The sequence below is a fragment of the Centropristis striata genome, chromosome 8 (genome assembly GCF_030273125.1).
Source record: "Centropristis striata isolate RG_2023a ecotype Rhode Island chromosome 8, C.striata_1.0, whole genome shotgun sequence".
Classification (NCBI taxonomy): Eukaryota; Metazoa; Chordata; class Actinopteri; order Perciformes; family Serranidae; genus Centropristis; species Centropristis striata.
The window spans coordinates 21,578,307-21,604,203 of record NC_081524.1 but is presented as its reverse complement, the minus strand read 5'-3'; the positions used below and the strand labels follow the sequence as shown (position 1 = coordinate 21,604,203).

The following is a 25,897-nucleotide window of genomic DNA, read 5'->3' as shown; positions in this document are numbered from 1 at the left end:
CATGGAACAATGAGTTAGTTTGTTTTATTGTGTGATTTAGGTGATTCAAAAATGTAAAGAACATGCAAAACCAACGAACAAACTAACTGATTAATGCAGCGGTGAACTAGCAACTCCAATGTTTTGCGAGGTAAAATTATTGTTTCTGTCAATGGAGTCTGGTATGTTTGAACACAGTATAGGTAACAGCTTCGGATCTCCACCAGGAACCTAAATACAACGTACACTTAGACTGATATGGACTTTTTTCAGAACAAGTCTTTATTTAGGTGGCTACATTTTTTTTTTGCAACCGTGATGTTGGCAACTGAGTCGATTATTAGCTAAATATGGTTGTTTTCTACTAACTAGGTCCTCAATGTTGTATAGTAAACTATTAATACATTGCAACTGTAGTAGAATTACTACCTCTCTTGGGTGAGAAAATGAATCAAAGAGCACGTAGATGTTACTTTTCGTTTTCTTTATTATCAGACATCAAATTACACTGCCTAGGTACAGCGGGGAGAACACTTTGTCAATATTAAGGGCTGCTGAAAAAAGGTGTCCCGTCTCTAATAGAGCCCGAGTTCTCTCCCTTTTTCTGTCTCTGTCAAGGCGTTTTAACCTTTCTGTAAACCAGAATTGTAACAATCTACAAATCTACTTTTAACCTTAAAAAGGATACAACTATATTATGCTTCCAAACGCCTCTAATATCTGACAAATTCCAGACCCTATAGCACGTTATAGCATTAATCAGGAGGTCAGAATGTGACCTTTAACTAAAGCAGAAGACTCACATATAAAAGTAACAATAAAATATACCACTTGTAACATAAAATATACTACACAACTTTTCCACTGTGGAGGTGTAGATAAGCGCAGTAAGAGTAGTTGCGCATTCTAGAGCCATTCACCCCAAGAGTCAACACAAAGTAGTTAGAAATGTCCTTGTATCTTATTTTTTGGCCACTTTTTCCATTCATCCTCCAACTCATTAATAGTTTGAGGGTCTGGCATCAACTTCCCATTTCAATTTTCTAATGGAAAGCACTCCCATATTTTTAATAAACTTGTAAAGCTGTTAAGATAAACTGGAGCAGGGATGGGCAACTGGAGGCCTGGGGGCCGCATATGGCCTGCACCCTCACTTGAAGTGGCCCTCAGTACAACTACATGCATTTGAGCATGAAACTTTAAAAGTGCAGTGTAAAAATGCACAAAATTACTTCTTGCAATTAATGTTGGTCTGATGTTCTTGCACTGAAAAAAAGAAATCACAGTAAGAGGTTATTTTTTATTTGCTTCAAACTTTTTGTAATCCTATTTATACTGTTATACATGCATTTGAGCATGAAATATGTTAAGTTACTGCACTGTAAATATATTTAAAATTGCAGTTTCATCATATGTGGTAAAGTGCACGGTCCTATATGTGGCCCTGTGGTAGTGTCGATGACAAATTGTGGCCCCCTCCAGCATTTAAGTTGCCCATCATTGAACTGGAGGATGCAAACGGAAGTTGTGCCCATTAAATCGCAAATTGACTACATTTCCCATATCCCAACGCGGCACGTATTTGGAGTCGACGTGACGTGCATTCCCAGTTTCCGGTCTAAGTGTAAATGGATACATGACACAGTTGTTTGGAGGAGAGCTTCTTTGCTTCTTTTCGGAAAACCTTTAACGTCCACAAAACTAGCGACGTGGTTTTAACATCGTACCGGCCGGCAGTCCCGTGTCGACTCGGCCACGATGGAGGCGGTTCCGCGGATGCCGATGATCTGGCTGGATCTAAAGGAGGCTGGGGAGTTCCAGTTCAGCCCGTCCGTCAGGCAGGTGAGCTGGCTGGGTGGAGTGGAGCAACAGGGCTGAGGTCCAAAGTCAACCAAACAAGGATTACCGACGACCGGATCACTCAATCAAGAGGCTAACGTTAGCCACCGTTAAAACAGCTGAGTGCTCCTGGTTGTTGTTGAACGGGTAGCTGTGAAGCTAGCTTAGCATAGGTCTGACTCTGGCAAAGATCCCTGACCACCGCCTTTTGTTTGCTAACATTAGCTTCGTTAGCTAGCTAATAACAAGCTAGCAACTGTCAAGTCGAAGTTCATAATTAGCCTCAGATCTGATGTAATTGAGTGACTACTTGTAAATAAACAAATTTAACGCACTAAAGGCAGTGCCACACGTTGCTAATATAACGAGCGTGGCTCCTCACGGCCCAGTCACACTGGCGACATGGAAAATAATAAACAGTGATCTCATTGTCACATGCACCTGACTACAGCATTTCGTCAGAGGAGTAGCACTCCTGCCAAAAGAAAGAAGACTCCCCAAACCAACAACCAGGTCTAGATTAACCCTTTGCTGTACCCTGGGTAATAATATTCAAGGGCCCCATCATCACGACCCCTGAATCACCATAATCTGGCAAAATATAGAATAAATTACAGTAATATACAGTTAATATACTCAATACATCAATTACTAACTGTCATCAAGTGCATTTTTGTGTACAGATGTGCAAACGCTCATAGAACTACAAATGCACCACTATGTCCTCTTGTCAAGGCCACTCACTCACATAATGTTATGAAAACTAAACACATCAGTATCAGTATAATCTGATCGACTACATAGATAGTAATAATAATAATAATAATAATAATAATAATAATAATAATGCATTTTATTTGAAAGGCGCTTTTCTTGGCACTCAAGGACACCGTACAAAAAGATAGAAAAAGAGAGGGAAGGAAGTGTCCTCAATTTTCACAAAAAAATAAGTAAGCAACTACTTTCAAAGCATCCAGTATTTTTTTTAACAACACCTATTCCCAGCAGCACAAAAGTATTGAATTGATAGAGGCATCACAGAGGAAGACAAGACACAAACAAAAATCAAGAATCTCGAATCAAGTAGCTTTTTGGTCCTCAGCTCATTTTAAACAGAGATCACCCCGTCACCCTAAAATTAATTTTTGAGCAATGGCTCTGATGGACAGTTTAACATATTAGAGAGAGATAACCAGATGTTTTGCTTGTGCCCACACTGCCCTGGGCCCTTTACAGGTCCTGGGCCCCTGGGCAATTACCCAGTTGGCCCATATGGTTAATCCAGCCTTGTCAACAACTTGTCTCTTCTGTTAGACTCAACATGTATTTGTATCTTACTCTAGAGTTACATCTACAAGAAAATGTTACAAGTTATCAAGTAAGGTACACCTGTTATACCTTTCTGGCTTAAATCAGTCGACTCTATTGATTAACTGCTATATAAAATGCAAATTAGGAATATTAAAAATAACATCAGGAATAACCAGATCATACAAGAAAGATGAAGTGAACACAAAGGGCGAGAAGGGATGGAGATCTTCTAGATGTTGGATTATTTAGATGATTTGTTTCTTTAGTAAGTGCTTTCAAATCTGCCTTTGGAGAAAATCATGTTTTTGTAAAAGATAAGTCAAAGATCTGTAATGACAAAAAAAACAAGAAGCGTCATATATAGTCCAGTATAGCATCATATTAGAGTACAGCTTATACAAAGCAAATCAGATTTATTAGACTATATTCACAGGAAATATAAAACTTGTTACATGTATCTCTTGTAAATTAAGAAATATCAGTTAACTGGAAAATGACTTTGATTTTGCAGTACAAATCTGTCTACAGACTCCAAACCAAACATTTTTTATATCATCAGTTTGGAGAATTGCTACAAATAAGGGCCCAAAAACTTTGGTCAAAGAACGTCTTTATGGGCTGCTATTTAATTAAAATGTGTACTCCCCCCAGACATTTTATCACTATAATAACGCAGCAGCCTGATGTATGGTCAAGGTAGATGTAAGAATGATATTAAAATGTGGTTTCACAGTTGGACTCCTTCAAGGCACTTTAAAATTCCTGCTGTAATTGAGGTCACAACACTGAAAAACACATTCAACTTGCTAGCTTTCACCTGTGATATTTATGGAAATGATAAGGAAATGCAGATGATTTAAATGCTTCCTGCTTTTCATTCTCATCTTTATCTGGTAACCTATTTTTCAGCACCTTCCTGGGTTACATAAAATACCAGATCTTTGCCCTCATTAGCTCCAGTACTGTAACTTCCTTTCGGTAATACTCCTGGGAACTATTTTGCAATGGTGTGCTCCCATCAACGCCTTTATAAATTAGTGGTAGTAGCAGTTAAAACTATAACTAACTGCAGGGTTTCCTGCAGACCTTATTTGGCCAGGCGCCCCGCCCGGCCTGAAATCTGTAGCGCCCGGGCTAGAATGTCCGGCAAAAAAAAAAGAAAAAAAAAAGATGCAACGCATGCAAGCGACACGGCAGCTTGAGAACTAATCTACCAGCACACATAGATAGATTTGTGTTATAATGAATTAATGTTGATTCTTTAGTGCTGCGCTGTCTGCCTGCAGTGCATTCTGCGCCATGTCTATCTCTCTCTCTCTCACACACACACACGCCAATTGCGGCCCTCGTGACGATATTTTGTGGCCCCCACCTTGATATGAAAGTTTAATGTTAGTGCGGTCCTTTAGGCGCTCGCTATCCCGGTACTTTCTGCCATGTACAAATGTCCTGATGATCATGTCATCATGAAAATATTGAGCGCAAAATGAAAGGCAAATGCTACTGGACAGTTTATTATCTGCAGTGTTATATTTTGTATGCTGGAGTAGACAGTCTGGCCTTAATTTTCTGTTAGAAAAACTGCAGCTACTCCATAGAGTTTTTTATCCTCTTTAATTGCTTCACACATGAACAAGGTACTTGACTTGTGAGGTCTCACAAAAATAAAACTCTGTGTGCGGGATCACGCATCACAACATGGCGACCGGTCCGGATCCATAAAATGCACATTATACAGCAAATAATAATAATCAACCGATGCAAATAACTTGTACTCACACACAACGACCACTAAGTGATAACAGTTATGATTAGGCTCAGTTTGACTCTGCCGTAACCATACAGTCTATGGCCGTAACCAACGAGGATGTGCGGCAGCAGCGGCGCACTGAACTGGTAATTTTTCCTCCGGAACTGTTCGTCGTTCATTTGGGTCTACTCGGGACTACTCGGGTCTTTCCGGTGAGGTTCGACGACGTCCCGAACAGGGCAGAGCAGGGAAGTTCAATAGTAGGCTACCCTCGGGAAGTTTGCACATTAAATCATTTAAAAATACAACATTTAATCATTCCATGTATGTTATATTAGTAATGTTTATATTATAATGATAACAATAATAACACATGACATTATCATATATGTATTTATTATCATTATAAAAATCTGTCTCTTGTTGCCTTTCTGTATAGGCCTGTTCTGTAGAGACTGATTTCAGTAAGATCGAATCGGCGATCGGAACCCAAAATCCTGATCGGAGCATCCCTCGTCTGTTTCTGTTTTCTGAATTTTCTGTTTGCTTTGTGTGCCAAGGGTTCCCAAACTTATTAGGCCATGACCCCAAAAATAAACAGTTTGTGTTTTCCATCATCATGTTTGTGGGTTTATTGTTAAGCAACTTCTCTCATATTTTGAGAGCCAAAAATAAAAATTGATTAAGCATCTTCTCTTTAATATTGAGGGCAAAATTAATAATTGAACAATCTAAGTAATTAATTAATTTATCCTTTTTTTTTGTTGAGAACGGTTCTCGATAGCTGTTCTCGGGTTGAACCCGCTCACTCACCTCCCCCCTGGCCAAAGTTTTTTCCTGCAGGAAACCCTGAACTTAGCTACAGTTTAATCCTTTTACACAGACATAAAGCAGAATAGCACATTGTTGGCTTGTGGATTCAGGACAATGCCTGCCTGTATGTTGCTGTGTCATTGTGTGTTTTTCCTGGAGGCTGTGACTCTCCTGCATCCATGATTTCATTATAAACTGAGACACTGGTAAAATAATGAGTATGTCTGCAGAGTTGTTCACCTCCTGACCTGCAAGCTCCATTCAGTAGTTTGCTGCTTATTGCAGTGGCTCAAGGGGACAGGGACAGTCTTGGCAAAGCATTGTTTATTGTATCCTTAGGATCCCCATTAGTCTTCATAGAGATGAAGACTATTCTTCCTGGGGTCCACATTAAATGAAACAATTATTACACAATTACAGCATTACAGCATTTACACAGAGAATAACATGAAGTCATTCATCCTAACATGATCATAATGTATATTAACATGATTATAGTATATATTAAGTAGTACAGGACATGATTATAAAAAGAGTTACATGATTATAGAAGAGTATACGAGGTAAGCATAAATTGTACTATGATGTTCAATGCAGATGTATTAACATACGTGAGTTCAACTTAACATGATTTCCTATTTTCATAGAAGGCTAGAAGCATAATGGGAGAACACTAAACTAACTTCTTGGCTCTAGCTCATGGCCAAAGGTTAACATATAGATGAAATAGCCACAGTGTTGAGTTCGAATTGTATGACAAGAACTTGTTTTGCATGACGGATAATGTTAAAGATGATTCTGAGCCTTAAAAACCTACTTGTCCTTTCTGTCTCTTCTCTAGTTCATCTTGAAGAATTATGGAGAAAATCCAGACAACTACAATGAACAGCTGAAGAAACTGGAGACACTGCGGCAGGTGGGAACATGTGAAACATCTTCAGACACAGCAGAGTCATTTTGTCAGACCTGTGTGATCATTATATGGGTTACTTGTAAAGCCATTGATAAACCTAGTGAAGGCAGAATGAAGATCAACATGGACAAAGACATGGGAACTTACTTGACAAAAAGTTATGATTCTTCTGTAAAATGCTGCCTGGCAGTGTGTGGTTTCTCTCCTGTAATTGATGTTTGCATAAATTGTCACAAGTTGGGACGATGTGGACGTATACTGTTAAGAACCTTCTAGGTTTTTGGTTGGGTCATGTGCAAGAACACACCCGGTTTGTCTTTGTCCATTTTAGGGCAAAATAATATCTCTCTCTCTGTCACACCTGCAGATTTTTTACTTTATTGTCCCTCCTTCCACCCATCCACTGGAGGTGGAAGGAAACTTGCATCCAGTGCTGCATAACTACAGAACCCACTCTGAAATAAGTTAGAGTTGAGCTTAGTGTTGATGATGATGATGTAATCATATTTGTGTTGCCCTCTGGGAAATAGTAATGGCAGATAAGTGGAGTAAAATGCTCCTTCCAACCACTAAGTGATATCTGCTGCGCTCTCTAGTTTGTGTGCTGGTTTGCACATGATTCAAGTCCGTATGAAACCTAAAAATGAGCTCTTTGGAAATGGCATCTAGAAAATGATCAGTTCTTAATGTTAAATGCTAAAACTTGCTGTTCTAGAGGAAGGAATATACTGTGCACTTAGTTGCAATTGCAGAAGTGCTGATTCTGGCACTGCAGGGGTAAAGAACAGCTCATTAAATCCATGTGAAACATGAGCTTTTGTGTGTGTTTCACAGAGTGCGATTAATGTGACGAGGGATTTCGAGGGATGCAGCACACTGAGGAAGTACTTTGGCCAGCTGCATTACCTCCAGAGCCGAGTGCCCATGGGAACAGGCCAGGAGGCTGCTGTACCCATCTCATGGTAGTATGACACACACACACACACACACACACACACACACACACACACACAGTGAAATAAATGGAAGCACTAACAAGTATTCCCACAGCCCATCTTGAGCTGAAGTATTGGTAGCCTGAACTCTCGAGGTCTGAAGCTCATTTTAGTGTTGCACTCGTTGCATTTTGCTCCAGATGAAAATATCATCTCACCACCCTGAATCCTCCCATACAGGAGTGGACAAATAACATGAACATTTTACAATGCAGTTGAATCCGGGGATCCGTTGATGTTATGACTGTCAGAGTAGTTTTTAATAGGGCCGGGACTTTAATGCATTAATTAAGATTAATTAATTACACAAAAATTAATGCGTAAAAAAAATGTACGCATTTTAATTGCACTTATTTTTGCACCGCGGAACGTTTCTCACTGGATGACTTTCAGGCGGACCAATTATACTGGAGCACCAACTAGCATTCATGAGTTCAGACAACAACAAACCACAGTGAACATGAAGGAAGAAGCTGATGAGAGCGCTGTGGTTGGCCCCGTGGATGATGGGACATTTAGTTACAAAAAACCAACAGATGGAAGCGTCGATAAGAGCATGGTTGTGTTGCTATGCAACAAGGAATTTGCATATCACCGCAGCACATCGAGCCTCAAGTATCACCTCAATGCAAAACATATAGCAGCTAGCGGCTAGTGTGGTAGCTAGCGTGGATTGTGTTTAACTTAAAAAACCAAAGTATTGTAGTTTACAGAAGTTCTACCTACCTATAGGCTACCTGAATTTCTGAAATGTACTATATTTCCAAATATGTTATTGCTACACTTAATAGCAAAAATTGCACTGGTCTGTTGGACTTGAACAAAAATAAACAATATTTTTGTTGCTTAAGCTTATGTATTCAGTCATTATTCAATGGCATACTAAACATCCATTTGGAAAAAATTACTTCTCACTGTTCTCAGGTCAAATATTTATATGCGATTAAAATGCGATCAACTTAGATTAATTAATTACAAAGCCTCTATTTAATTAGATTAATTTTTTTAATCGAGTCCCGGCCCTAGTTTTTAATTAATGGTTTTGCTGCAGCAGAGTAGATTATTTGATGTTCGTTTTCCCTCCCTTTCTACAGAATGGGATCAGACTGATACTGTACATTTATTTACTGATATTAACCTTTTGTCTATCTCCAATGTGAATCTCAAAGTTTCCACCTTTAGTGCAGCAGCATGATGTTAATAAAACATTTAATCTATATGATTTCTTGAGCAAATTGATTGTTAGATAGCTTTTAACTAGTATGTCATCATTTTGGAGCTGTTTAATTTCATAAATAAATGATACTGTTCACAAAATCATGTCAAATATACACATATGTAAGCCTTCTATTAATTGTATTCTTTGTAATATGCCATTTTGTTTGTATGCAGGACTGAAATTTTCTCTGGAAAAACGGTCACCCACGATGACATCAGCTATGAGCAGGCCTGCATCCTCTACAATCTTGGTGAGTTGAGTCATGAAGAGCAGTTAATAGTCTTGTTGTAAACTAGACCAGTTAAAACATGTTGCTAAACTTTCTAGTTTTAACTAATTTAACTAATGTACCTTTGCAAAATATTGTTAGAAGACTGATTGTAACAATCTATACTTCTCTGCGAACTAGTGAAAAGAAAGTACGTAACTTATCAAATCTAAATCATTAAAAACATTTATTTTTGTGGTCAACGTTCTTTTAAAATAGCCAAAAGGGACAAAAAACTTTCTTTTTTCTCATCTGATGACATTTTTGGTAGCTTCCACACTTCCAGCGGTAATTGTCTCATCAGCCTTTGATTTGCACTTCATCTGCTGATTATTTTTTCGATTAATGAGTCGTTCAATTAAACCTCAGAAAAATAGGGAAAGCTGCCAAGGGTTCAGATTGCTTTATTACTCCAACCACCAGTAGAAAACACAAAGAGATTCACTACAATGCAAGATATGGAAAGCCAACCATCAGATTCTCATATTTGAGAAGATGGAACATGTTTGCCAAACAAAGAAGACCTATAATTAACAAACAATCGACAAATTTATTATCAAGATAGTTGCCGATTTCTCTCGATCAACTAATTGTTTGATATCTAGCTATATCGCTACATATTGACTATTATATCAACAGCCCACACTACGAAAAATGCAGTGAGATATTTAAAGGAAACTAAAGCTTAGTTACTGTTAAGAAAACTGTAAAGAGTAGTGAAAATTTGTGTGCCAGTATTTCCTGAATGTGAATATCAGAGTCAGGATTTCTGGCACACTGTCAGCTAAAGTCTGAAGAGGTGAAAACTAACAATAAAGTTTTTCTTTATAATTCAAGTGTTGCTGGAGTTTTGACGTCTTCTGACTGTGAAACTTAACTGAACCTGTCTGTGGATTCTCCGTAGGGGCCCTGCACTCCATGTTGGGAGCCATGGACAACAGAGTATCTGAGGAGGTAAGACACACACAGGCACATCAAACACACGCGTGTGCACACGGTTATAATAGTTTTGGATTTTTCATTAGTTTTAGTTTTAATTTCGTTGTGAATTTTTGTTTTCAAATTCAGTTAGTTTTAATGAGTTTTTAGAGTGAGTTTGCTAGTTTTAGTTTAGTTTTTAGTTTTTGAAAATGCTTAGTTTTAGTTTAGTTTTTATGAGTTTTAGTGTTAGTTTTTATTTTTTGAAAATGCTTGGTTTTAGTTTAGTTTTTGTTAGCTTTAGTGTTAGTTTTAGTTTATTTTGGCTATGTGTTGGGTGCCAGATTCAAAGAGGTCATAATACATTTTACCTTTATTTCATTTCTCAGCCCCAATAAGTTTATTAACTCTCACAGTTCCAGGTGTTTTGAATTTTCGTTCTAGTGTAGACATCCCAGTCTCAGTAAACATATTAACATGTGTTCCTGCATGTTCACTGACCAGCAGCTTCTCAATTGGAACTAACTTCTCCCAGAAGCCCACAAAGCAGGAATACACACACTCAGCACTAGAAACACTGGATTATGTATGAAAAAAGTTGAAAAAGACGAAAACAAAAGACATTTTCACTTTAATTTTAGTTAGTTTTGTAACCACACAATACATTTTCATGTAGTCATCTTTTTTTTTTTCCAGTTAATGAAAAAATAAATAAATGTAGTTTTCGTTTTTTTCATTAGTTTTCGGTAACTATAATAATCTTGGTTCGCACAAACAGTCCCTCTGACCCTCTGCTCTCTGTCCAGGGGATGAAGGTGTCGTGTACACACTTCCAGTGCTCTGCGGGGGCTTTCTCCTACCTGAGAGATCATTTCAGCCACAACTTCAGTGTGGACATGAGCCACCAGATCCTCAACCTCAACATCAACCTTATGCTGGTAGGTGACACACATACAGATACACACAAACACGCATAGATAACAGTCTAATGCCCCTGTGTCTGCCTCTCAGGGCCAGGCTCAAGAGTGTCTACTGGAGAAGTCCATGTTGGACAACAGGAAGAGTTTCCTGGTTGCTCGCATCAGCGCTCAGGTCTTACTATTAAATATTTATTACGTTTAATAATATCAAATCATATCAATCAATAATTCAAGTGTCAGAGAATACTAAGTGGCTGTTGTGCTGCAGGTGGTGGATTACTATAAAGAGGCCTGCAGGGCTCTGGAGAACTCAGAGACGGCATCTATGCTGGGAAAGATTCAGAAAGACTGGAAAAAACTGGTTCAGATGAAGATCTACTACTTTGCTTCTATTGCACATGTGAGTCTAATGGGGGAGTGTGTGTGTGTGTGTGTGTGTGTTCAATTCAATGCATGTACGAACGTGTCTGTGTGTTGGCGTTTGATTACTTGATGACAGTTTTGTTTTTTCTTTCAACAGCTTCACATGGGAAAACAGGCCGAGGAGCAGCAGAAGTACGGAGAGCGGGTAGGGCCAGATTTCACATTTAAGATTTTTTTCCCATCACCTGTCAGGCTGCTGAGGCTGTGATCTGTTCTTTTACTGTTGGTCCAGAGAGAAATGATCATCTGTTTGCTTGTGAGAATTCATGAAAATTCAACTAGGGCTGCAACTAACGATTATTTTCAATATCCACAAATCTGAATATCAATTCTCGATTCACTGTCTGATCTATAAAACGTCAGACAGTTGTGAAAAGTGGACAGCACAGCTTCTCCAAGGTGTTGTGATTTTTAGTTTAATATGATATGAACAAAAAAGAAGGAAATCTCCATATTCAATAGACTGAAAGCAGCATTTTCTGCTATTTTTGAAAAAACTTGAAACAATTCTTTAATTGATAATTTGACTAATTGCAGCTCTAAATTCAACCATAATATGCAATTGTTGAAAATAAAAAAAAGTAATTACATATTTTTTTTCGGCAAGACAAACTGAAAGAAAGCTTGTCAATTTTCCAGCAGTGTTTTTATATGAAAATGTCTCTCAAGTTTTGGTGGGATGGGCTTTTCTGTTTTCTCATGCAGCCCCTTACTCCCAGGCATCAAGCTCAACAAAACCACTATTTTATCTCAAAGCAATACAAAAGTAGTCAGAAATACATCTACACTTTTCAGAAAAACTGCAGCAGACCGAGCTGTTACACATTTTATTGTTGAAGACACTGGAAGCTGCTTTTCCTTCTGCTAAATGTCTCACTGTTTTTTCTATTTTACTACCACTTCGCTGCATTTCTTTCTGTTGCTTTATTAAATGTTTTTTTTTCCTACAACAGTTGGCCTATCTGCAGAGCTCCATGGACAAACTCAGTGAAGCCATCAAGCTGGCCAAGGTAGACTGGCTCTAATTTCCCAGCAACACATGATCAGATCATTTCAGTGCTGCTGTAACCTGTCTTTAGTTTGGGAAAACAATGGAATCACACTCACCAACTCTTCTTTGTTTTGTCTTGGTACAACCAGGGTCAACCTGACAGCGTGCAAGAGGCCTTGAGATTCACCATGGACGTAATCGGGGGAAAGTGAGCAGTACATGTTGATATTTTCATGCAGTTTAATCTGTGTCTTACTGGCTGTACCTAATAGAAATATATGTTAACATGCTTTAAATTGCTTTTTACCTCCAGGTTTAATTCAGCCAAAAAGGACAATGACTTCATTTATCATGAGACAGTTCCTTCTCTGGAGACTCTGGCTTCAGTTAAAGGTAACAGGCTTTATCACTGTGTGCATGCAAAGCTGCATTTGCATCCGTATTCTGTTGAATGTATGTATTCAAAGTGATAAGAACAGCCTGTTGTGTGTCTCTGGCTCTGTTTAAACTGGGTGTGGCCTCCTGTAGGTTACTAGTGTGTGACTCAGCAGGTTTCAACAATGTAGAATCTTTGACTTGTTACATATATTATAAAAGAATTCTGATACAGTTTTGTTTATCAGGGCACACCTGCCTAGTCTCTAGTAACATTCACACTCTGAAGCATCAGCTGATACACAACACTGAGTGAAAGCTCAAATAAGTGAGTTAATCACTTTTGTAGCAGGTTTTAAATATTTATTTTACTTTTATAGAGGTGTGAATCACTGGAGGCCCCACAATATGATTTTATCCCAATATTTGAGTCACTTGATATTATTGCGATTTTTTAGCATTTTGCTATAAGGATACAATATATTACGATTTAACTGTTTAACTACATTTTGTATCCACAAAATTAATTGTTTTGTCAAATAACAGAAAATTCTCAGTTCTGAATTGGGAGGCAGCCATGTATATGTGAAGAAGAGACTTGTGGAAACCAGGAGAGCCTATTTTCATTGAGATAGCATGACATCAGAGGTTACATGATCGCTTTGAAAATGACCATAAAACATAAAAAATAGCCTACCTTTGCAACGTTATTTTGAAAACTTCCCGACACAATATTCTGACGCACATGGTGCCTATAGATCCTTAGATCTTCTTGTTTCATATGATACCAGTATATTCCTAAAAGTGGAGGATGCTCGACATAAAACTGCGGGCTGACGCAACGCTAAATATCGATACTTGGCGGCCATGAATCGATATAATATCGCCATGCAAAATATCGCAATACTATGCTGTATTGATTTTTTTCCCCACCTCTAGTACTTGGATCCTACCTCTAGGATTTGATGCTATTTGAGATTGTATTTGCCATCGTCTTGGTTAAATAGAGTGTTTTTAATTTTTATTTTAATCAAATAAGATTTTCTGTCTTAGAAGAAGGTGGCTGAGCAAAATAAATGTATTGCTAATTAGGGATTCAACTTGATTGTTTACATCATTGATTTATCTACTGGTTATTTAGATTTTAATTTCACAATTTGTCTCAATATTGATTCAAACATTTTTTTTCCTTACAGCACTGACAGCTGTGCAATTGTGCCACTATGAAGTCTTTATTCTTTTACAGGATGTCCTAACAACTGCTATTTACATTTTCAAATTCTTCTTTAAACAAATGGTATCAAGTGTGATATGATTATTATATGATTATATATATGATTATTTTGGGAATGCACCATACTAAGGCCATGTAGTCAAATTGTAATATTTTTTTTCAAAACCAGCATTTTTGATTTCGTTTGAAATGTTGACACCCCTAACTGATACACTCATGAGCTTATGCATGATCCCCTCCAGGTTTACGTCTGGCAGAGATTACTACAGAAGCTGTAGCTGTTTTGCTGTTGATCTCATGTGTTACTGTGCCAGTAAAACCAGCTACTGTGCCCTTCTAGGTGCCCCGCTGGTGAAAGCTCTACCAGTCAACCCCACAGACCCCAGTGTTACCGGACCAGACCTGTTTGCCAAGCTGGTGCCGATGGCTGCACACGAAGCCTCGTCGCTGTACAGGTAGGCACACACAGTGGATGCTCAGGTTGAAGGTGAAAAAGAGTGTGTTTTGTCAGAAAGTTTACTAATATCTGTTTCTGCTTTTCCAGCGAGGAAAAGGCCAAGCTGCTGAGGGACGTCATGGTCAAGATCGAGAGCAAGAATGAAACTCTAGAGTGAGTACATCATGAGTGTGTGTGTGTTTGCCCAGAGGGAGCATTTCTGTAAAAAAAAATGAGCTGACATTTCTGACAATAAACTGTAGCACTATTTCAAGAGATTTAAAGAAATATGCTAGTAGAGTATTTCTGTCAGTAACCTGTTCTGTTGGCTTGCAAGAAGTTGACTCAACCAATCAAACTTTATTTATGTATTTTGTTTATTCTGCACTAACCTTTCATACAGGTTAGTGTGGTTCAAAGTGCTGCACAGGTGACTGACTGTGGAGAGAGAGAGAGAGAGAGAGAGGGAGAGAACAGAAGTGTAGACTAAAACAACAGAAAAGACAAAAACAATTAAACAGTTTGAGATCAAGGCACACAAGACAATAAAATGACGAAAATGTAATAAAATGAAAACAGTAAAAGTAGTAAAACAGAGTGAAATAAAAACTAGATTTAAGCGCTAGATGAGTTCAATTAAAAAGACGAGAGAACAATAAAACTGATCATAATAAAATACAATAAAATAGATTTAAAAGCTATAACAATAAAACGACATGATGGATTAAAAATACAATACAACATAAAGACAAATCAGTAAGTATCACACCATCCTCACATCAAAATATAAAATGCAGTTATTTTAGATTATTGGTACATTTTTAGGCCATTGTAGACAACCATTGATGCAAAAAAGTAAAAATGATATAAGGAAAGAAATATTTTTTTTCAGTGTGAGCTGACTGGTCTCTTCTCCTCCTGCAGGCAGTTCATGGACTCTCTGGGCTTGGAGCCGGAGTCGGTGGACAACTTAGACATGTACAGTCACATCCCTCCGGTCCTGATGGAGAAGTGTGCTGCTCTCAGTGTCCGACCTGACACCGTCAAGAGCCTCATCCTGTCCATGCAGGGTCAGTGGAAACAAACGTACACACACGGCACCCTACTTGTTTGCATATATGATAATTTGTGTGCATCTACGTAAATAATGCTTTGCTTCTGTAGGGCTCTCGGGTGTCTTCACTGATGTGGAGTCTTCACTGAAGGAGATCATAGATGTCCTGGACGCAGACGAGGGTGGTGAGCGGGCCCTCCAGGAGGTCGGGGGCCCCGCTGCAAGCGAGGTGCACCCAGCGGCGCAGAGCCAGGCTCTGGCTGAGATCCGCAGGGACCTGGTGAAGTACATGGAGGCTCACGAGAAGGCCAGTTTTACCAACACGGAGCTCCACCGGGCCATGAACCTGCACATCAGCAACCTGCGTCTGCTGGGGGGGCCACTGGAGAGTCTGAAAGAGGCTCTGCCCCGGCCCCAGCTCAGCGAAGGTGAGGGCAGGTTTGATGGTCAGGGTTTGTGTGTGTTCTTCAGAAGGATTTGGCACAAATAAGTGTTGGGATGAGGGTTTTCTGCTCAACAGTTTGACAGGTTTTGATAAGTTTCATCAGTGTAAAGAACAATAATAAAGTACAGTGATTCATTATACAACTGCAGCTAATGATTATTTACTCTATCGATAAATCTGCTGATTTTCTTGATTAATTGTTTGGTCTTTAAAATGTCAAATAATTGTATTATCATTACCCAGCTCAATGTGATGTCTTCCATTGGTTTGTTTATTTAAAAAAACACTTTTAAAGCCACATACAATCATGGAAAAAATTATCAGACCACCCTTGTTTTCTTCAATTTCTTGTTCATTTTAATACCTGGTACAACTAAAGGTACATTGTTTGGACAAATATAATAATAACAACAAAAATAGCTCATACGAGTTAAATTTAAGAGCTGATATCTAGTCATTGTCCATGGAAAATGGCTAGATATCAGCTAGTTAGTTGTACCAGGCATTAAAATGAACAAGAAATTGAAGAAAACAAGGGTGATCTAATAATTCTTTTCATGACTGTATATCCAGTTAACTACCACATGAGAGGAAGAAAAAACAAAAAATACTTGTGTGGTATTTCTGCTTGAAAAAGAGTTAAGTCTATTATTAAGAAAATGTGGAAATAGTTTCATGTTTAAGTTATTTAACAAGCTGGAGAGTTTTAAGATGTTAAATTGTAAAAGTAAGCATTGTCTGCTGCATTGTGTTGTGAAAAAAGGTAAAATATGTAGCTTATCTTATGAAACTAACCATTAGGGTGTAAAGACAATGTAGGTAAAAATGATCAAAACCAGGTTTACAATGTCCTTCACAGTTAGAAAAATAAGATTTGAAACGCTGAACAGGTTTATTAGCTTTATCTTTATAATGTTGTTATGAATTGTGAGTGTGACCCTCTGTGTGTTTGTGTATATGTGTGTGCAGAGGAAGTAGCAGGCCTGCAGTGTATGAAGCGGATCCTGGGGAAGGTGCAGGAAATGAGGGAACAGAGAGGCTCTCTGGAGAAACAGCTCCGCGACCTGATCCAGCAGGACGACATCACCTCCACCCTCGTCACCACAGAAAGAGCAGACATGAAGGTACGAATCCCAGAAGGCCACAAAAACACTGACAGCATTTTTAAAATCCTTATTTGTGAGATCTCTAACTGACCCGTGTCTTTCCAGCGTATATTTGAGGAGCAGCTGAAGAAGTACGAGCAGGTGAAGGTGTATATCGACCAGAACCTGGCAGCTCAGGAGAACATCCTGAAGGCCCTGACCGAGGCCAACGTCCAGTACGCCTCGGTCCGCAAAGGCCTGAGCCAGACCGAGCAGCAGTGGAACAGCACCGTCCAGGGACTGGTGGGCTCGTACGAAGCTTATGAGGACCTGATGAAGAAATCGCAGGAGGGGAAGGATTTCTACGAGGACCTGGAGGCCAAAGCGTCCCGTCTGCTGGAGAGGGCCAAGACTCTGTGTCAGACCAGGGCAGAGGAGAGGAAGCCCGCCTTGGAAAAGTAAGGCAGACATTGAAATGATAAAGTTTTAATATGAGGAGAGAGGCTTTTAAATCTGAAATACAAGAAAACTGTGTATTAAGTAACAGTGGATTACTGTCACTGTCAGTTAGACTGAGGGCTGTCTTGACTAAAGAAGTTCTTAGTTGACTAACACTCGTATGATTTTGTTGACTAATAGATTAGGTTATTTAATCTTCTATGCAAAGATTCATGCAAAAGCAACACTCTAAAATCTTGTGTTTATCAGAGATGTGCTTGACTGTTTCTGGGAAATAAGACATTCATAAAAAAATGCAAAAAGACTAATTGACGTAAGAAATCCCAGTCAGCTAAGAGAGGGCAGCCTTGGTTCCACTCTTCTTGCTTTTTCATCCTGTTGCTGTTCTCCACTATATACTGTAAATGGGATTTCTTGTTGCCACTGTAGTTTCTTTATAGATTGTTGCTCTAATATTGGCTTTTTCATAAAGTCAAAACAACAAAATATTTTCCATTTCACAACATTGACCTTTAGATATAGAAAAGGCAATTTAATGAAGAATGTATCTTTCCCCTCTGTTAAAGGTGAAACTTGTTTTTCAATCCCTGATTTTCATGTTGTACTCAGAGAGACCCAGAAGAAGCCACCGGCACGGCCCACAGCAGCCAAGCCCTCCTTGAAGCCAAAGTCCTCCGATACCGACTCTGCCTGCTCGAGCCTGGAGGACCCGGAGCTGGCCCAGCTTAGTGCAGCCATCTTGGCCTTGGGAGGTGACTTACCTGAAGAGCTCCGCAGCCTCCCGCCTGACATTCCTTCCTTCCCCGGCACTGCTGCTCGTCTGCCCGGTCCTGAAACCTTCATCCCGCCTACAGCCAACCTGGGTGGCAGCAGCTCTCTGCCTTGGCCCGGTGCTCAGGCTGCCGGTCTTCCTCGCTTCCCTGCCAACCTGCCTCCTCCGGAGCTCCTGGCACGGATAGCTCAGTTTCCTACATCGGGGCCTCTGCCACGTGGACCCCTCCCTCAGATGCCACCACAGATGCCTCCACAGATGCCAAACCAGGCAGCTGTGTCAGGTTATCGGCCACCCCATCCTCAAGCCCCCCAGCCTGGCATTGTAGCCCCTACCCCAGTTCGGCCCTCAACCACCACTGTGGATAGCATCCAGGCCCCCATCCCCAGCTACGCCCCAACACCACAGCACCACCCGGTCCCACCTGCAGCCTCAACTGGCTACACTGTACCTCCACAGATGGGGGCCTACCCCCAGTTTATGCCCCGACCTGGAATGCCCATGCAAGGCCCGGCCCAAACTCCTGCACCCCAACCACAACCACCACAGCAGCAGAAGCAGCCATACCCTCAGCCCATTGGACAACCACTTCCTCAGGGGTATCAGCCTGGACCAAGAGCTATTCCTGGCCCCCACCCTCATCTCCAGGCTCAGCAGGCTTACCCTCATAGATACATGCCGCCTCAGCCTGGTGTTCCTCCCCATTACCAGCAGGCATTCCCAGGTCAGCTGCAGCCGCATCAACAAAACGGCTATCAGCCCCAGCCTCAGATCCCACAAGGCTACCAGACTCCACAGGGCTATGTACCCCAGCAGCACCCCCACATGATGCCCGGCTCCATGCCAAGGCCACCTCAGGGCCAGATGCCACCTCAAACTGTTCATCCACACATGCCACCAACTTCTCAGCCAGCACCTCCTGCATCTCAACCCTACCTGCCCCACCCACACCAACAAATGCCCCCTGGACACCCTCACCAACACATGCTGCCACAACAGCAACAAATCTCCATGCCCCCTAATGCCCAGCAGATTCCGCCCCACCCGCAGATGCAGATACCAGGTGGTCCCAGAGCACAGATGCCCCCCACAAGTCAGCAAATGCCTCCAGTCTCACAGAACTACATGCCCCCCACTAGCCAGCCCATTCACCCCACTTTGCGGCCACAGATGCCTCCGGTCTCACAACCTCATATGGTCCCTGGTCCTCAGGTCCACCTGCCAAGGGGCCCTATGCCACAGATGCCCCCCAATGCACTACCACCACAACATCACCCCCACCCTGGACAGCCTCCCATACAAAACATGCCCCAGCAGCCCATGCAGATGCCCAGCCAACCCCAGGCTCAGCCCCCTCATTCTGGGGGAGTGTGCTACCCTGGAGGGGCTCCACTGATGCCTCAGCAGGCCCTGGCACCACAGCCAGCTGCTCCCCAACAACCTCAGGCTCCTCTTCCCATGACTTCTCCTATGTACCCTTCAGCTCCAGGAGCTAGTGTACCTCCAAGTGCCCCCCAGCAGCCTACTGCCATGGGCCCACATGGTCCACACGTTCCCCCTGCACAGCACATAATCCAGCCCTCTCCTGGAGGGCCACCAGTGGCTCCACCACCCAACGCTGTCCCTCCTTCCCCATCACCTTCCCCCTCCCCATCCCCCTCTCCAGGTCCCAGCTCCCTGAGTCTGAACCCCCAGCAGAGACCCACACCAGCTCCCACCCCTGGAGGCACAGCTCCGCCCACTCTCCCCTCCCCCTCGGCTGTCTCTCCCTCCACGTCGCTGTTTCAGCGCCAGAACTCAAGCACAGACGACCTCCTCTCTTCGAGCCCTGAGAGCCAACCTGGAGGCACCAAGGCGCCCACCAACGTCCTCCAACCCACCAAAGCTGACCCACAAGATGGAGAGCGTCGCAAGAAGAGCTCCCAGGCAGTTCTCTTGATCCAGGGCGACCCATACCAAGCTCCAGAGCGCGTCGCCCGTCTTCACGGTGAACTGGAACGTTACAGAGCCCAGGTGGATTCCCTGGAGCACCCCTCAGAGAGCGAGGGCGGTCTGTCGGTGCTGGACGCCCGCTGGAAAGAGCTACAGGACCAGCAGGAGAAGGACGCCCGCCAACTCTCCATCGCTATCGCCCGTTGCTACACCATGAAGAACCGTCACCAGGATGTCATGCCCTATGACCTGAATCGAGTGATTCTGCAGTCAGGCAAAGACGACTACATCAACGCCAGCTATGTGGAGGACTTGTCGCCATACTGCCCGCGCCTTATCGCCACTCAGGCTCCGCTCACTGGCACAGCGGCAGACTTCTGGCTGATGGTGTACGAGCAGAAGGTGTCACTGATAGTCATGCTGGTTTCAGAGCAGGAGCTGGAAAAGGTACTGGGTTCAGTTTAGTTTACACTGTGATCCATATGGAAGTGATTAAAACAACATATGGTGTACTCCTGCAGAAAAGTTACATGCAAATTGTTACATGCTGCTATAAATATAGCAGCATGTAACAATTATTATTTTTAATTTACATTTTTCTTATTCATTATTTTTTCTAGTTTCTAGTATATATATATATATATATATATATATATAAAATAATATATATATATCTTATGTCTTTTAGTTTGGTGATTTATATTTCAAAATTTGTACTTTTTTATTTATTTTTTAATAGGGGAAAGTACACATTTCTGCACTTTCAATGAACAGTCTAAAGTCTTTAGTTTTTGAAACTTTTAATCATTTAACAAGACCTTCATCAACATATGGATTTTGCGCATTTGAAGATAATTAAATACATTTTTTCTCAGGCTTTCAAAGGCCTTGTCGTCCTTGTTGGTTTTAAGGCTTAGGTTCTAAGTTCTTGTCCTTTTTAAAAAATATATACATTTGAGAAAACAATTTTACCACAATGTGTAACTTAATTTATATAATCACTGCTTTGATGGAAATTACTTTAAACAGAAATAAATTAAATATAAAGAATTAGAATCCCTGAAACATTGTAGTTTTAAATCCAACAATTTCTTTCAGCTACACGCTGTAAATGTGATTTCCTCTCACCTGTTCTGTTGTCACGTCTGTGTTTTTAATGCTGTCTTCTCGATCTCTCCCAGGGAAAGGTTGTGCGCTACTTCCCAACAGAGCGCGGCCAGCAGCTCTCTCAGGGACCAATCACACTGAGCCTCACCACGCAGAAGACCACACCGACACACGTGGAGCGCATGATCAGCCTGCAGTACCGCGACCAAAGCCTGAAGCGCACCGTCGTCCATCTCCAGTTCACCTCCTGGCCGGAGCTGTGAGTCATTGATTTTTATTTTACTAGTTTCTGCAGAAAATACATGACTCTTATCCAGAGTTTGTCATTGGGATTTATTATTCTAACCATTCTAAATTAGTGGAGTGATCATTTCTTCATATTTCTCACCAGGGGTCTTCCTGACAGCAAGAGCAACCTGCTGCGGTTCATCCAGGAGGTTCATGGACACTACCTCCACCAGAGGCCCTTACACACACCTGTCGTGGTGCACTGCAGGTGAGTCCTATCCTAAATAGCACCAAAAAACATACAGTACAAATCGTGTTGTTTTACAGTTTCAAACATGCAGTAAATCAGTGATCCACAGTCGTTTGGATAACCAGCCTGAACTCTGTCTGCCTCAGCTCGGGCGTTGGACGCACCGGCGTTTTCTGTCTGCTGTACGCGGCGCTGCAGGAGCTGGAGGCAGGAAACGGGATCCCAGACCTTCCACTGCTGGTGAAGAAGATGAGACAACAGAGGAAGAACATGCTGCAGGAGAAGGTCAGATACACACAACCCTTAAGCTTTGTATTTAATTTGTATAATGGGTTAAAAGCTGCAGCAGGCGGGGTTGTGCAGGCGGTAATAGATTCAATTTTTTGGACTTTTCCGGTCGACAGTAGCCTGGGTATACCCATGCTGCCTTACGCGCTCGATTTTGTTTTCTAACTGCAAGGCGGCATGGTGTCCATTGCTGATACTTTTGGTATCCAATCACAGAACGAGGAGGGACTGTACTATTCGACAGACAGAAGCTTGTAGTTTGCTTACAGATCCAACATGGCTGCAGCAGACGCCAAGCTCTTTCGATCTATCTGTAGACGGTGTTCAAGATAGTTTAGAGCGAAAGTTTATTTTAAAAGAAGAACAACGTTTGGCTTTACACTCCTTTATCATCACCAAAAAGGATGTTGTAGCCTTTCTTCCAACAGGATTTGGCAAAAGCCTAATCTACCAACTAGCCCCGCTAGTGGCTAAGCTAATGGGGTTTTCTGTCACTCTACATACGTCATCTGGTATAACTGATACGATTGGCTAGCTACGTACAGACGCTTATGATAGACATTCGTAGCGCCCAATAAACGGCTCTGGACGATCGTAAACCACGCCTCCTCTACGGAGAAATGAAGGTGGTCTCCAGAATATGTCTCATTTGTGATATAGTCTGGCGTCGACAGTGCATTGCTTAGAAATGAATTTCTTCCTGGTGGCTAATAGAAGATCAGAGATTCAGAGAAATTTAGGAAAAAGTGACATCCCAGTTGTTACTCAGGTGACTGTAATGCAGCTCCACTGTGTGGTCTGTGCTGAGGATACAGGTGCATTGTCACAGATGAACCCTGCATAGAGCAGCTTTGAAAACTGATTTAGTAAAAAATATAAATAGCAGGGTGCACATATAATTTACAAATAAATTGCATGAACGAAAACCGAAAATATTTTTTCTTTCCATTAGCACAAGTAAAATCAACAAATACATGAAATGGGTTCACAGGAAATTGTGCAGTTAGACAAGACATCCTAATGGGCTTATACAAGGTCTCTAAAATAATAGATGCTATTTACAACAAGTTGAATGAACACAAGATATGAAAAAAATAAAAAATGCAATAGATAGTGATAATTAAAAGAAAGAAATGGACCTAAAATATGAAGCTTGTAGTGTAGCACATGCATTCTTATGCCAGGGCTAAGTGTGTATTTAGCACGTGGATCTTAAGCTTGGATTATGTTTTTATATTATATATATATATATATATATATATAATAGTAATTTAGGTATGCTGATGTAAAATATTGATGGTATTTTCAGATATAAAAAGCTTTATTTTAATACTGTCTTTGTGTGTGTCCTCAGCTCCACCTGAAGTTCTGCTATGAGGCCGTGTTGAAGCACGCTGAGCAGGTTCTTCAGAGACACGGCATCACTACCGCCACCTGCAGCAGGAGCACCAACTCTGCAGCCACCAAGGTCTGACACTCAAATGAATCATCATGAATCAATCATCATTAATCAGTGGGTTAGATGAGTCTGTGGTGTTTAAGTTGCCTCCTCTCAGTCCATTAGTCATCTGAACACTAATTGGTTGTTTTGGTCTTAGTTGACTTGATTTCTTAAGTCCATGAGTAATTTTTTTATTCTTTTTTTAAAAACTGAATTACTTATTTCCGAGTAACTAATGAGCACATCTGTAGACACACAAGATTCAGAGTGGTGGTTTTGCACAAATCTTTGAGGAAGCTCATTTTTTCTGATCTGTTGATTTTATTCGAATAGGGGTTTATTTGGTCGAGGGGAGCCCTATTAGTGTTAGAGAGTAGAATTACTGTTCCTCTCGTGAACTCCCATCCCCTGCTAGCACCAATCTGTTTAATCATTCTCACTTCAGTTGTAATGTTTTACTATTTTTTATTTTGCTCACCTGATTGTTCCAAAGGAATTCTACGAGTTCTGGTCGGATGAGGTACTCCTTTTTTATCTTCAGTAGAGCAGCAGCAGTAGTTGTGTTGAATATAGTTTACAAAAATATTGAATATATTTTTAGTTTTCAGTAGGTTGTGGCAGTGCACAACAACACCCCCCCCCCAAAAAAAGTTGGGATGTTGTATAAAACTTAAAAGAATAATTTAATTATTTTTGACATATATTCAAAAACTGGATAGAGACACTATCTTTTATGTTCAAAATTACTTGAATATAAATCGAGAAAATAAATTGATGCACTCTGTTTTTCCGGTGTCCCAAGTTTAATGGGATCTGGGTTGTATTCGGTCTAAATTATATATTTTATATATGAGAATTTTCAGTGGGTTGCACTAAAGTTGCTTCATAGTTACATCATTTTTATTTTTGTAGCTTTTTTTAGATATACAGTGTATATACATATATAAAAAAACAATAGTATAATATATATTCCATTTATTAAAATGATGTATAATGTGTATATTATATTTTACGTTCAGTAAATGCAACATGTTTCCAGTCCAAAATTATTATATTTTTCTGTCTCTTTATCTGAACATTTCTGTCTTCTCTGCAGCCTTACTCCAGACAGGAGTCCCAGCAGGACATCGTCCTCGGTGGAGACATGCCCATCAGCTCCATCCAAGCCACCATCGCCAAGCTCAGCATCCGGCCGCCCAGCGCCACAGACCCGGCCATGGAGTCCCTGTACGGCCTGGAGGAGCAGGGCGCCGCTATCTTTCCCGGCCTCGACTCGCTGAGTGACTTCCAGCAGCTGCAGGAGCCCTGCCCCCCCGCAGACCCCCAGCCGCCTTCCTCTTTCAGCCCGCCTCTCTCCTCCCCTACCCACTCCCCTCCACCCAACGGCCTGGATGCTGCGTCCCCCTCCACGCCACCAGCAGCCAACCACCAGCCAGTCCCGGAGGCTGCGCCCAGCGTCAGCCCGCCTCCTCCCTCCTCCGCTCCCGCCCCTTCGTCGCTGGAGCTGCTGGCGGCGCTGACGCCCGAGGCCTTCTCCATGGAGGGAGGGGGCAAGGGGAAGCAGAGGGTGACCAAGCAGAGCTTCTTGCAGCCGGCGGAGGGTCAGGGTCTCCACGGGACTCGAGGGGAGGAAGGGGACGACCCCCTCAGCAGCCTGGACCCGCTCTGGAGCCTCGGCAAGCGCTGAGCCGAGCCAACGGACCGCTGCCTTTCTTTCTCTCTACCACCAGGTGTCAGCGAAGGCCTGTAGCTCTTTCTAATCCTGCTTTGAAGAAGAAAACACTGAATCTGAGAGTCAGAGACATTTTAGCGGTGTTGATTACCAAGACGTGCCTGGTGGCAGACGGTAGGGGTTCAGGTTTGTTTGCTTTAGGGTGAGACACAGACACACTTGCTTCTCCTTCCATCACTGGTGGCTTCTGGGACCAGATCTCTATGCACTCGTCTGTATTCCTCCCGTCACTCTTCGCTGCTTTTCTTTCCTCGTGTGGCTGTTCTGCACTCTCAGCACCAGATCTGGGCCCCCCCAAACCCAAAAAAGAAAAAAAATCCCAGCATGCACTCCACTCTCATAGCCCCTCCCACAGGGTGTGACGGTGTTCGGCTGCTCCCTTCTGCGCTGGTCTGCGATCGTGTTTTAGTAACTGGAATAAAGGATGCATGGACTTGCAGGCAGGCCAGAGGAGCTGGGTGGAGCTTTTTTCAAGGACACAAACACCTGTAACTCAATCAGTGTGTATAGCTGAGTGGCCATGTTAACACAGAGCAGCATACAAATCAGCACGTCTTAACAAGTTGATTATTTTTCTTCATGTGTAACACTGTAAATATCTTACATAAAGTTAGACTATTCCAAATGTCCTTCTGGTAAACTTTCACTAATCATTCATTATTGTAAAAAATATTAAATAAATCCAGTAGACAGACAACTGTTGTGGTATCAAAGCCTCTT

The 25,897-nt window shown here is 41.6% G+C and overlaps 1 protein-coding gene across 1 annotated transcript; it reads left to right on the top strand.

The window, feature by feature from the left end:
• The first annotated feature begins 1,574 nt into the window (after nt 1-1,574).
• ptpn23a (protein tyrosine phosphatase, non-receptor type 23, a) lies at nt 1,575-25,874 on the top strand. Its single transcript, XM_059338292.1, has 24 exons — nt 1,575-1,821; nt 6,534-6,608; nt 7,440-7,567; nt 8,993-9,069; nt 9,992-10,041; nt 10,812-10,943; nt 11,017-11,097; nt 11,194-11,325; nt 11,446-11,493; nt 12,302-12,358; nt 12,489-12,547; nt 12,653-12,732; nt 14,289-14,403; nt 14,493-14,558; nt 15,309-15,454; nt 15,549-15,866; nt 16,853-17,007; nt 17,095-17,426; nt 18,037-20,578; nt 21,313-21,497; nt 21,630-21,734; nt 21,863-22,001; nt 23,359-23,472; nt 24,542-25,874. The coding sequence occupies exons 1-24, from the start codon at nt 1,738-1,740 to the stop codon at nt 25,130-25,132; spliced, it is 5,811 nt and encodes a 1,936-aa protein (XP_059194275.1). The 5' UTR covers nt 1,575-1,737; the 3' UTR covers nt 25,133-25,874.
• Nucleotides 25,875-25,897: the final 23 nt, after the last annotated feature.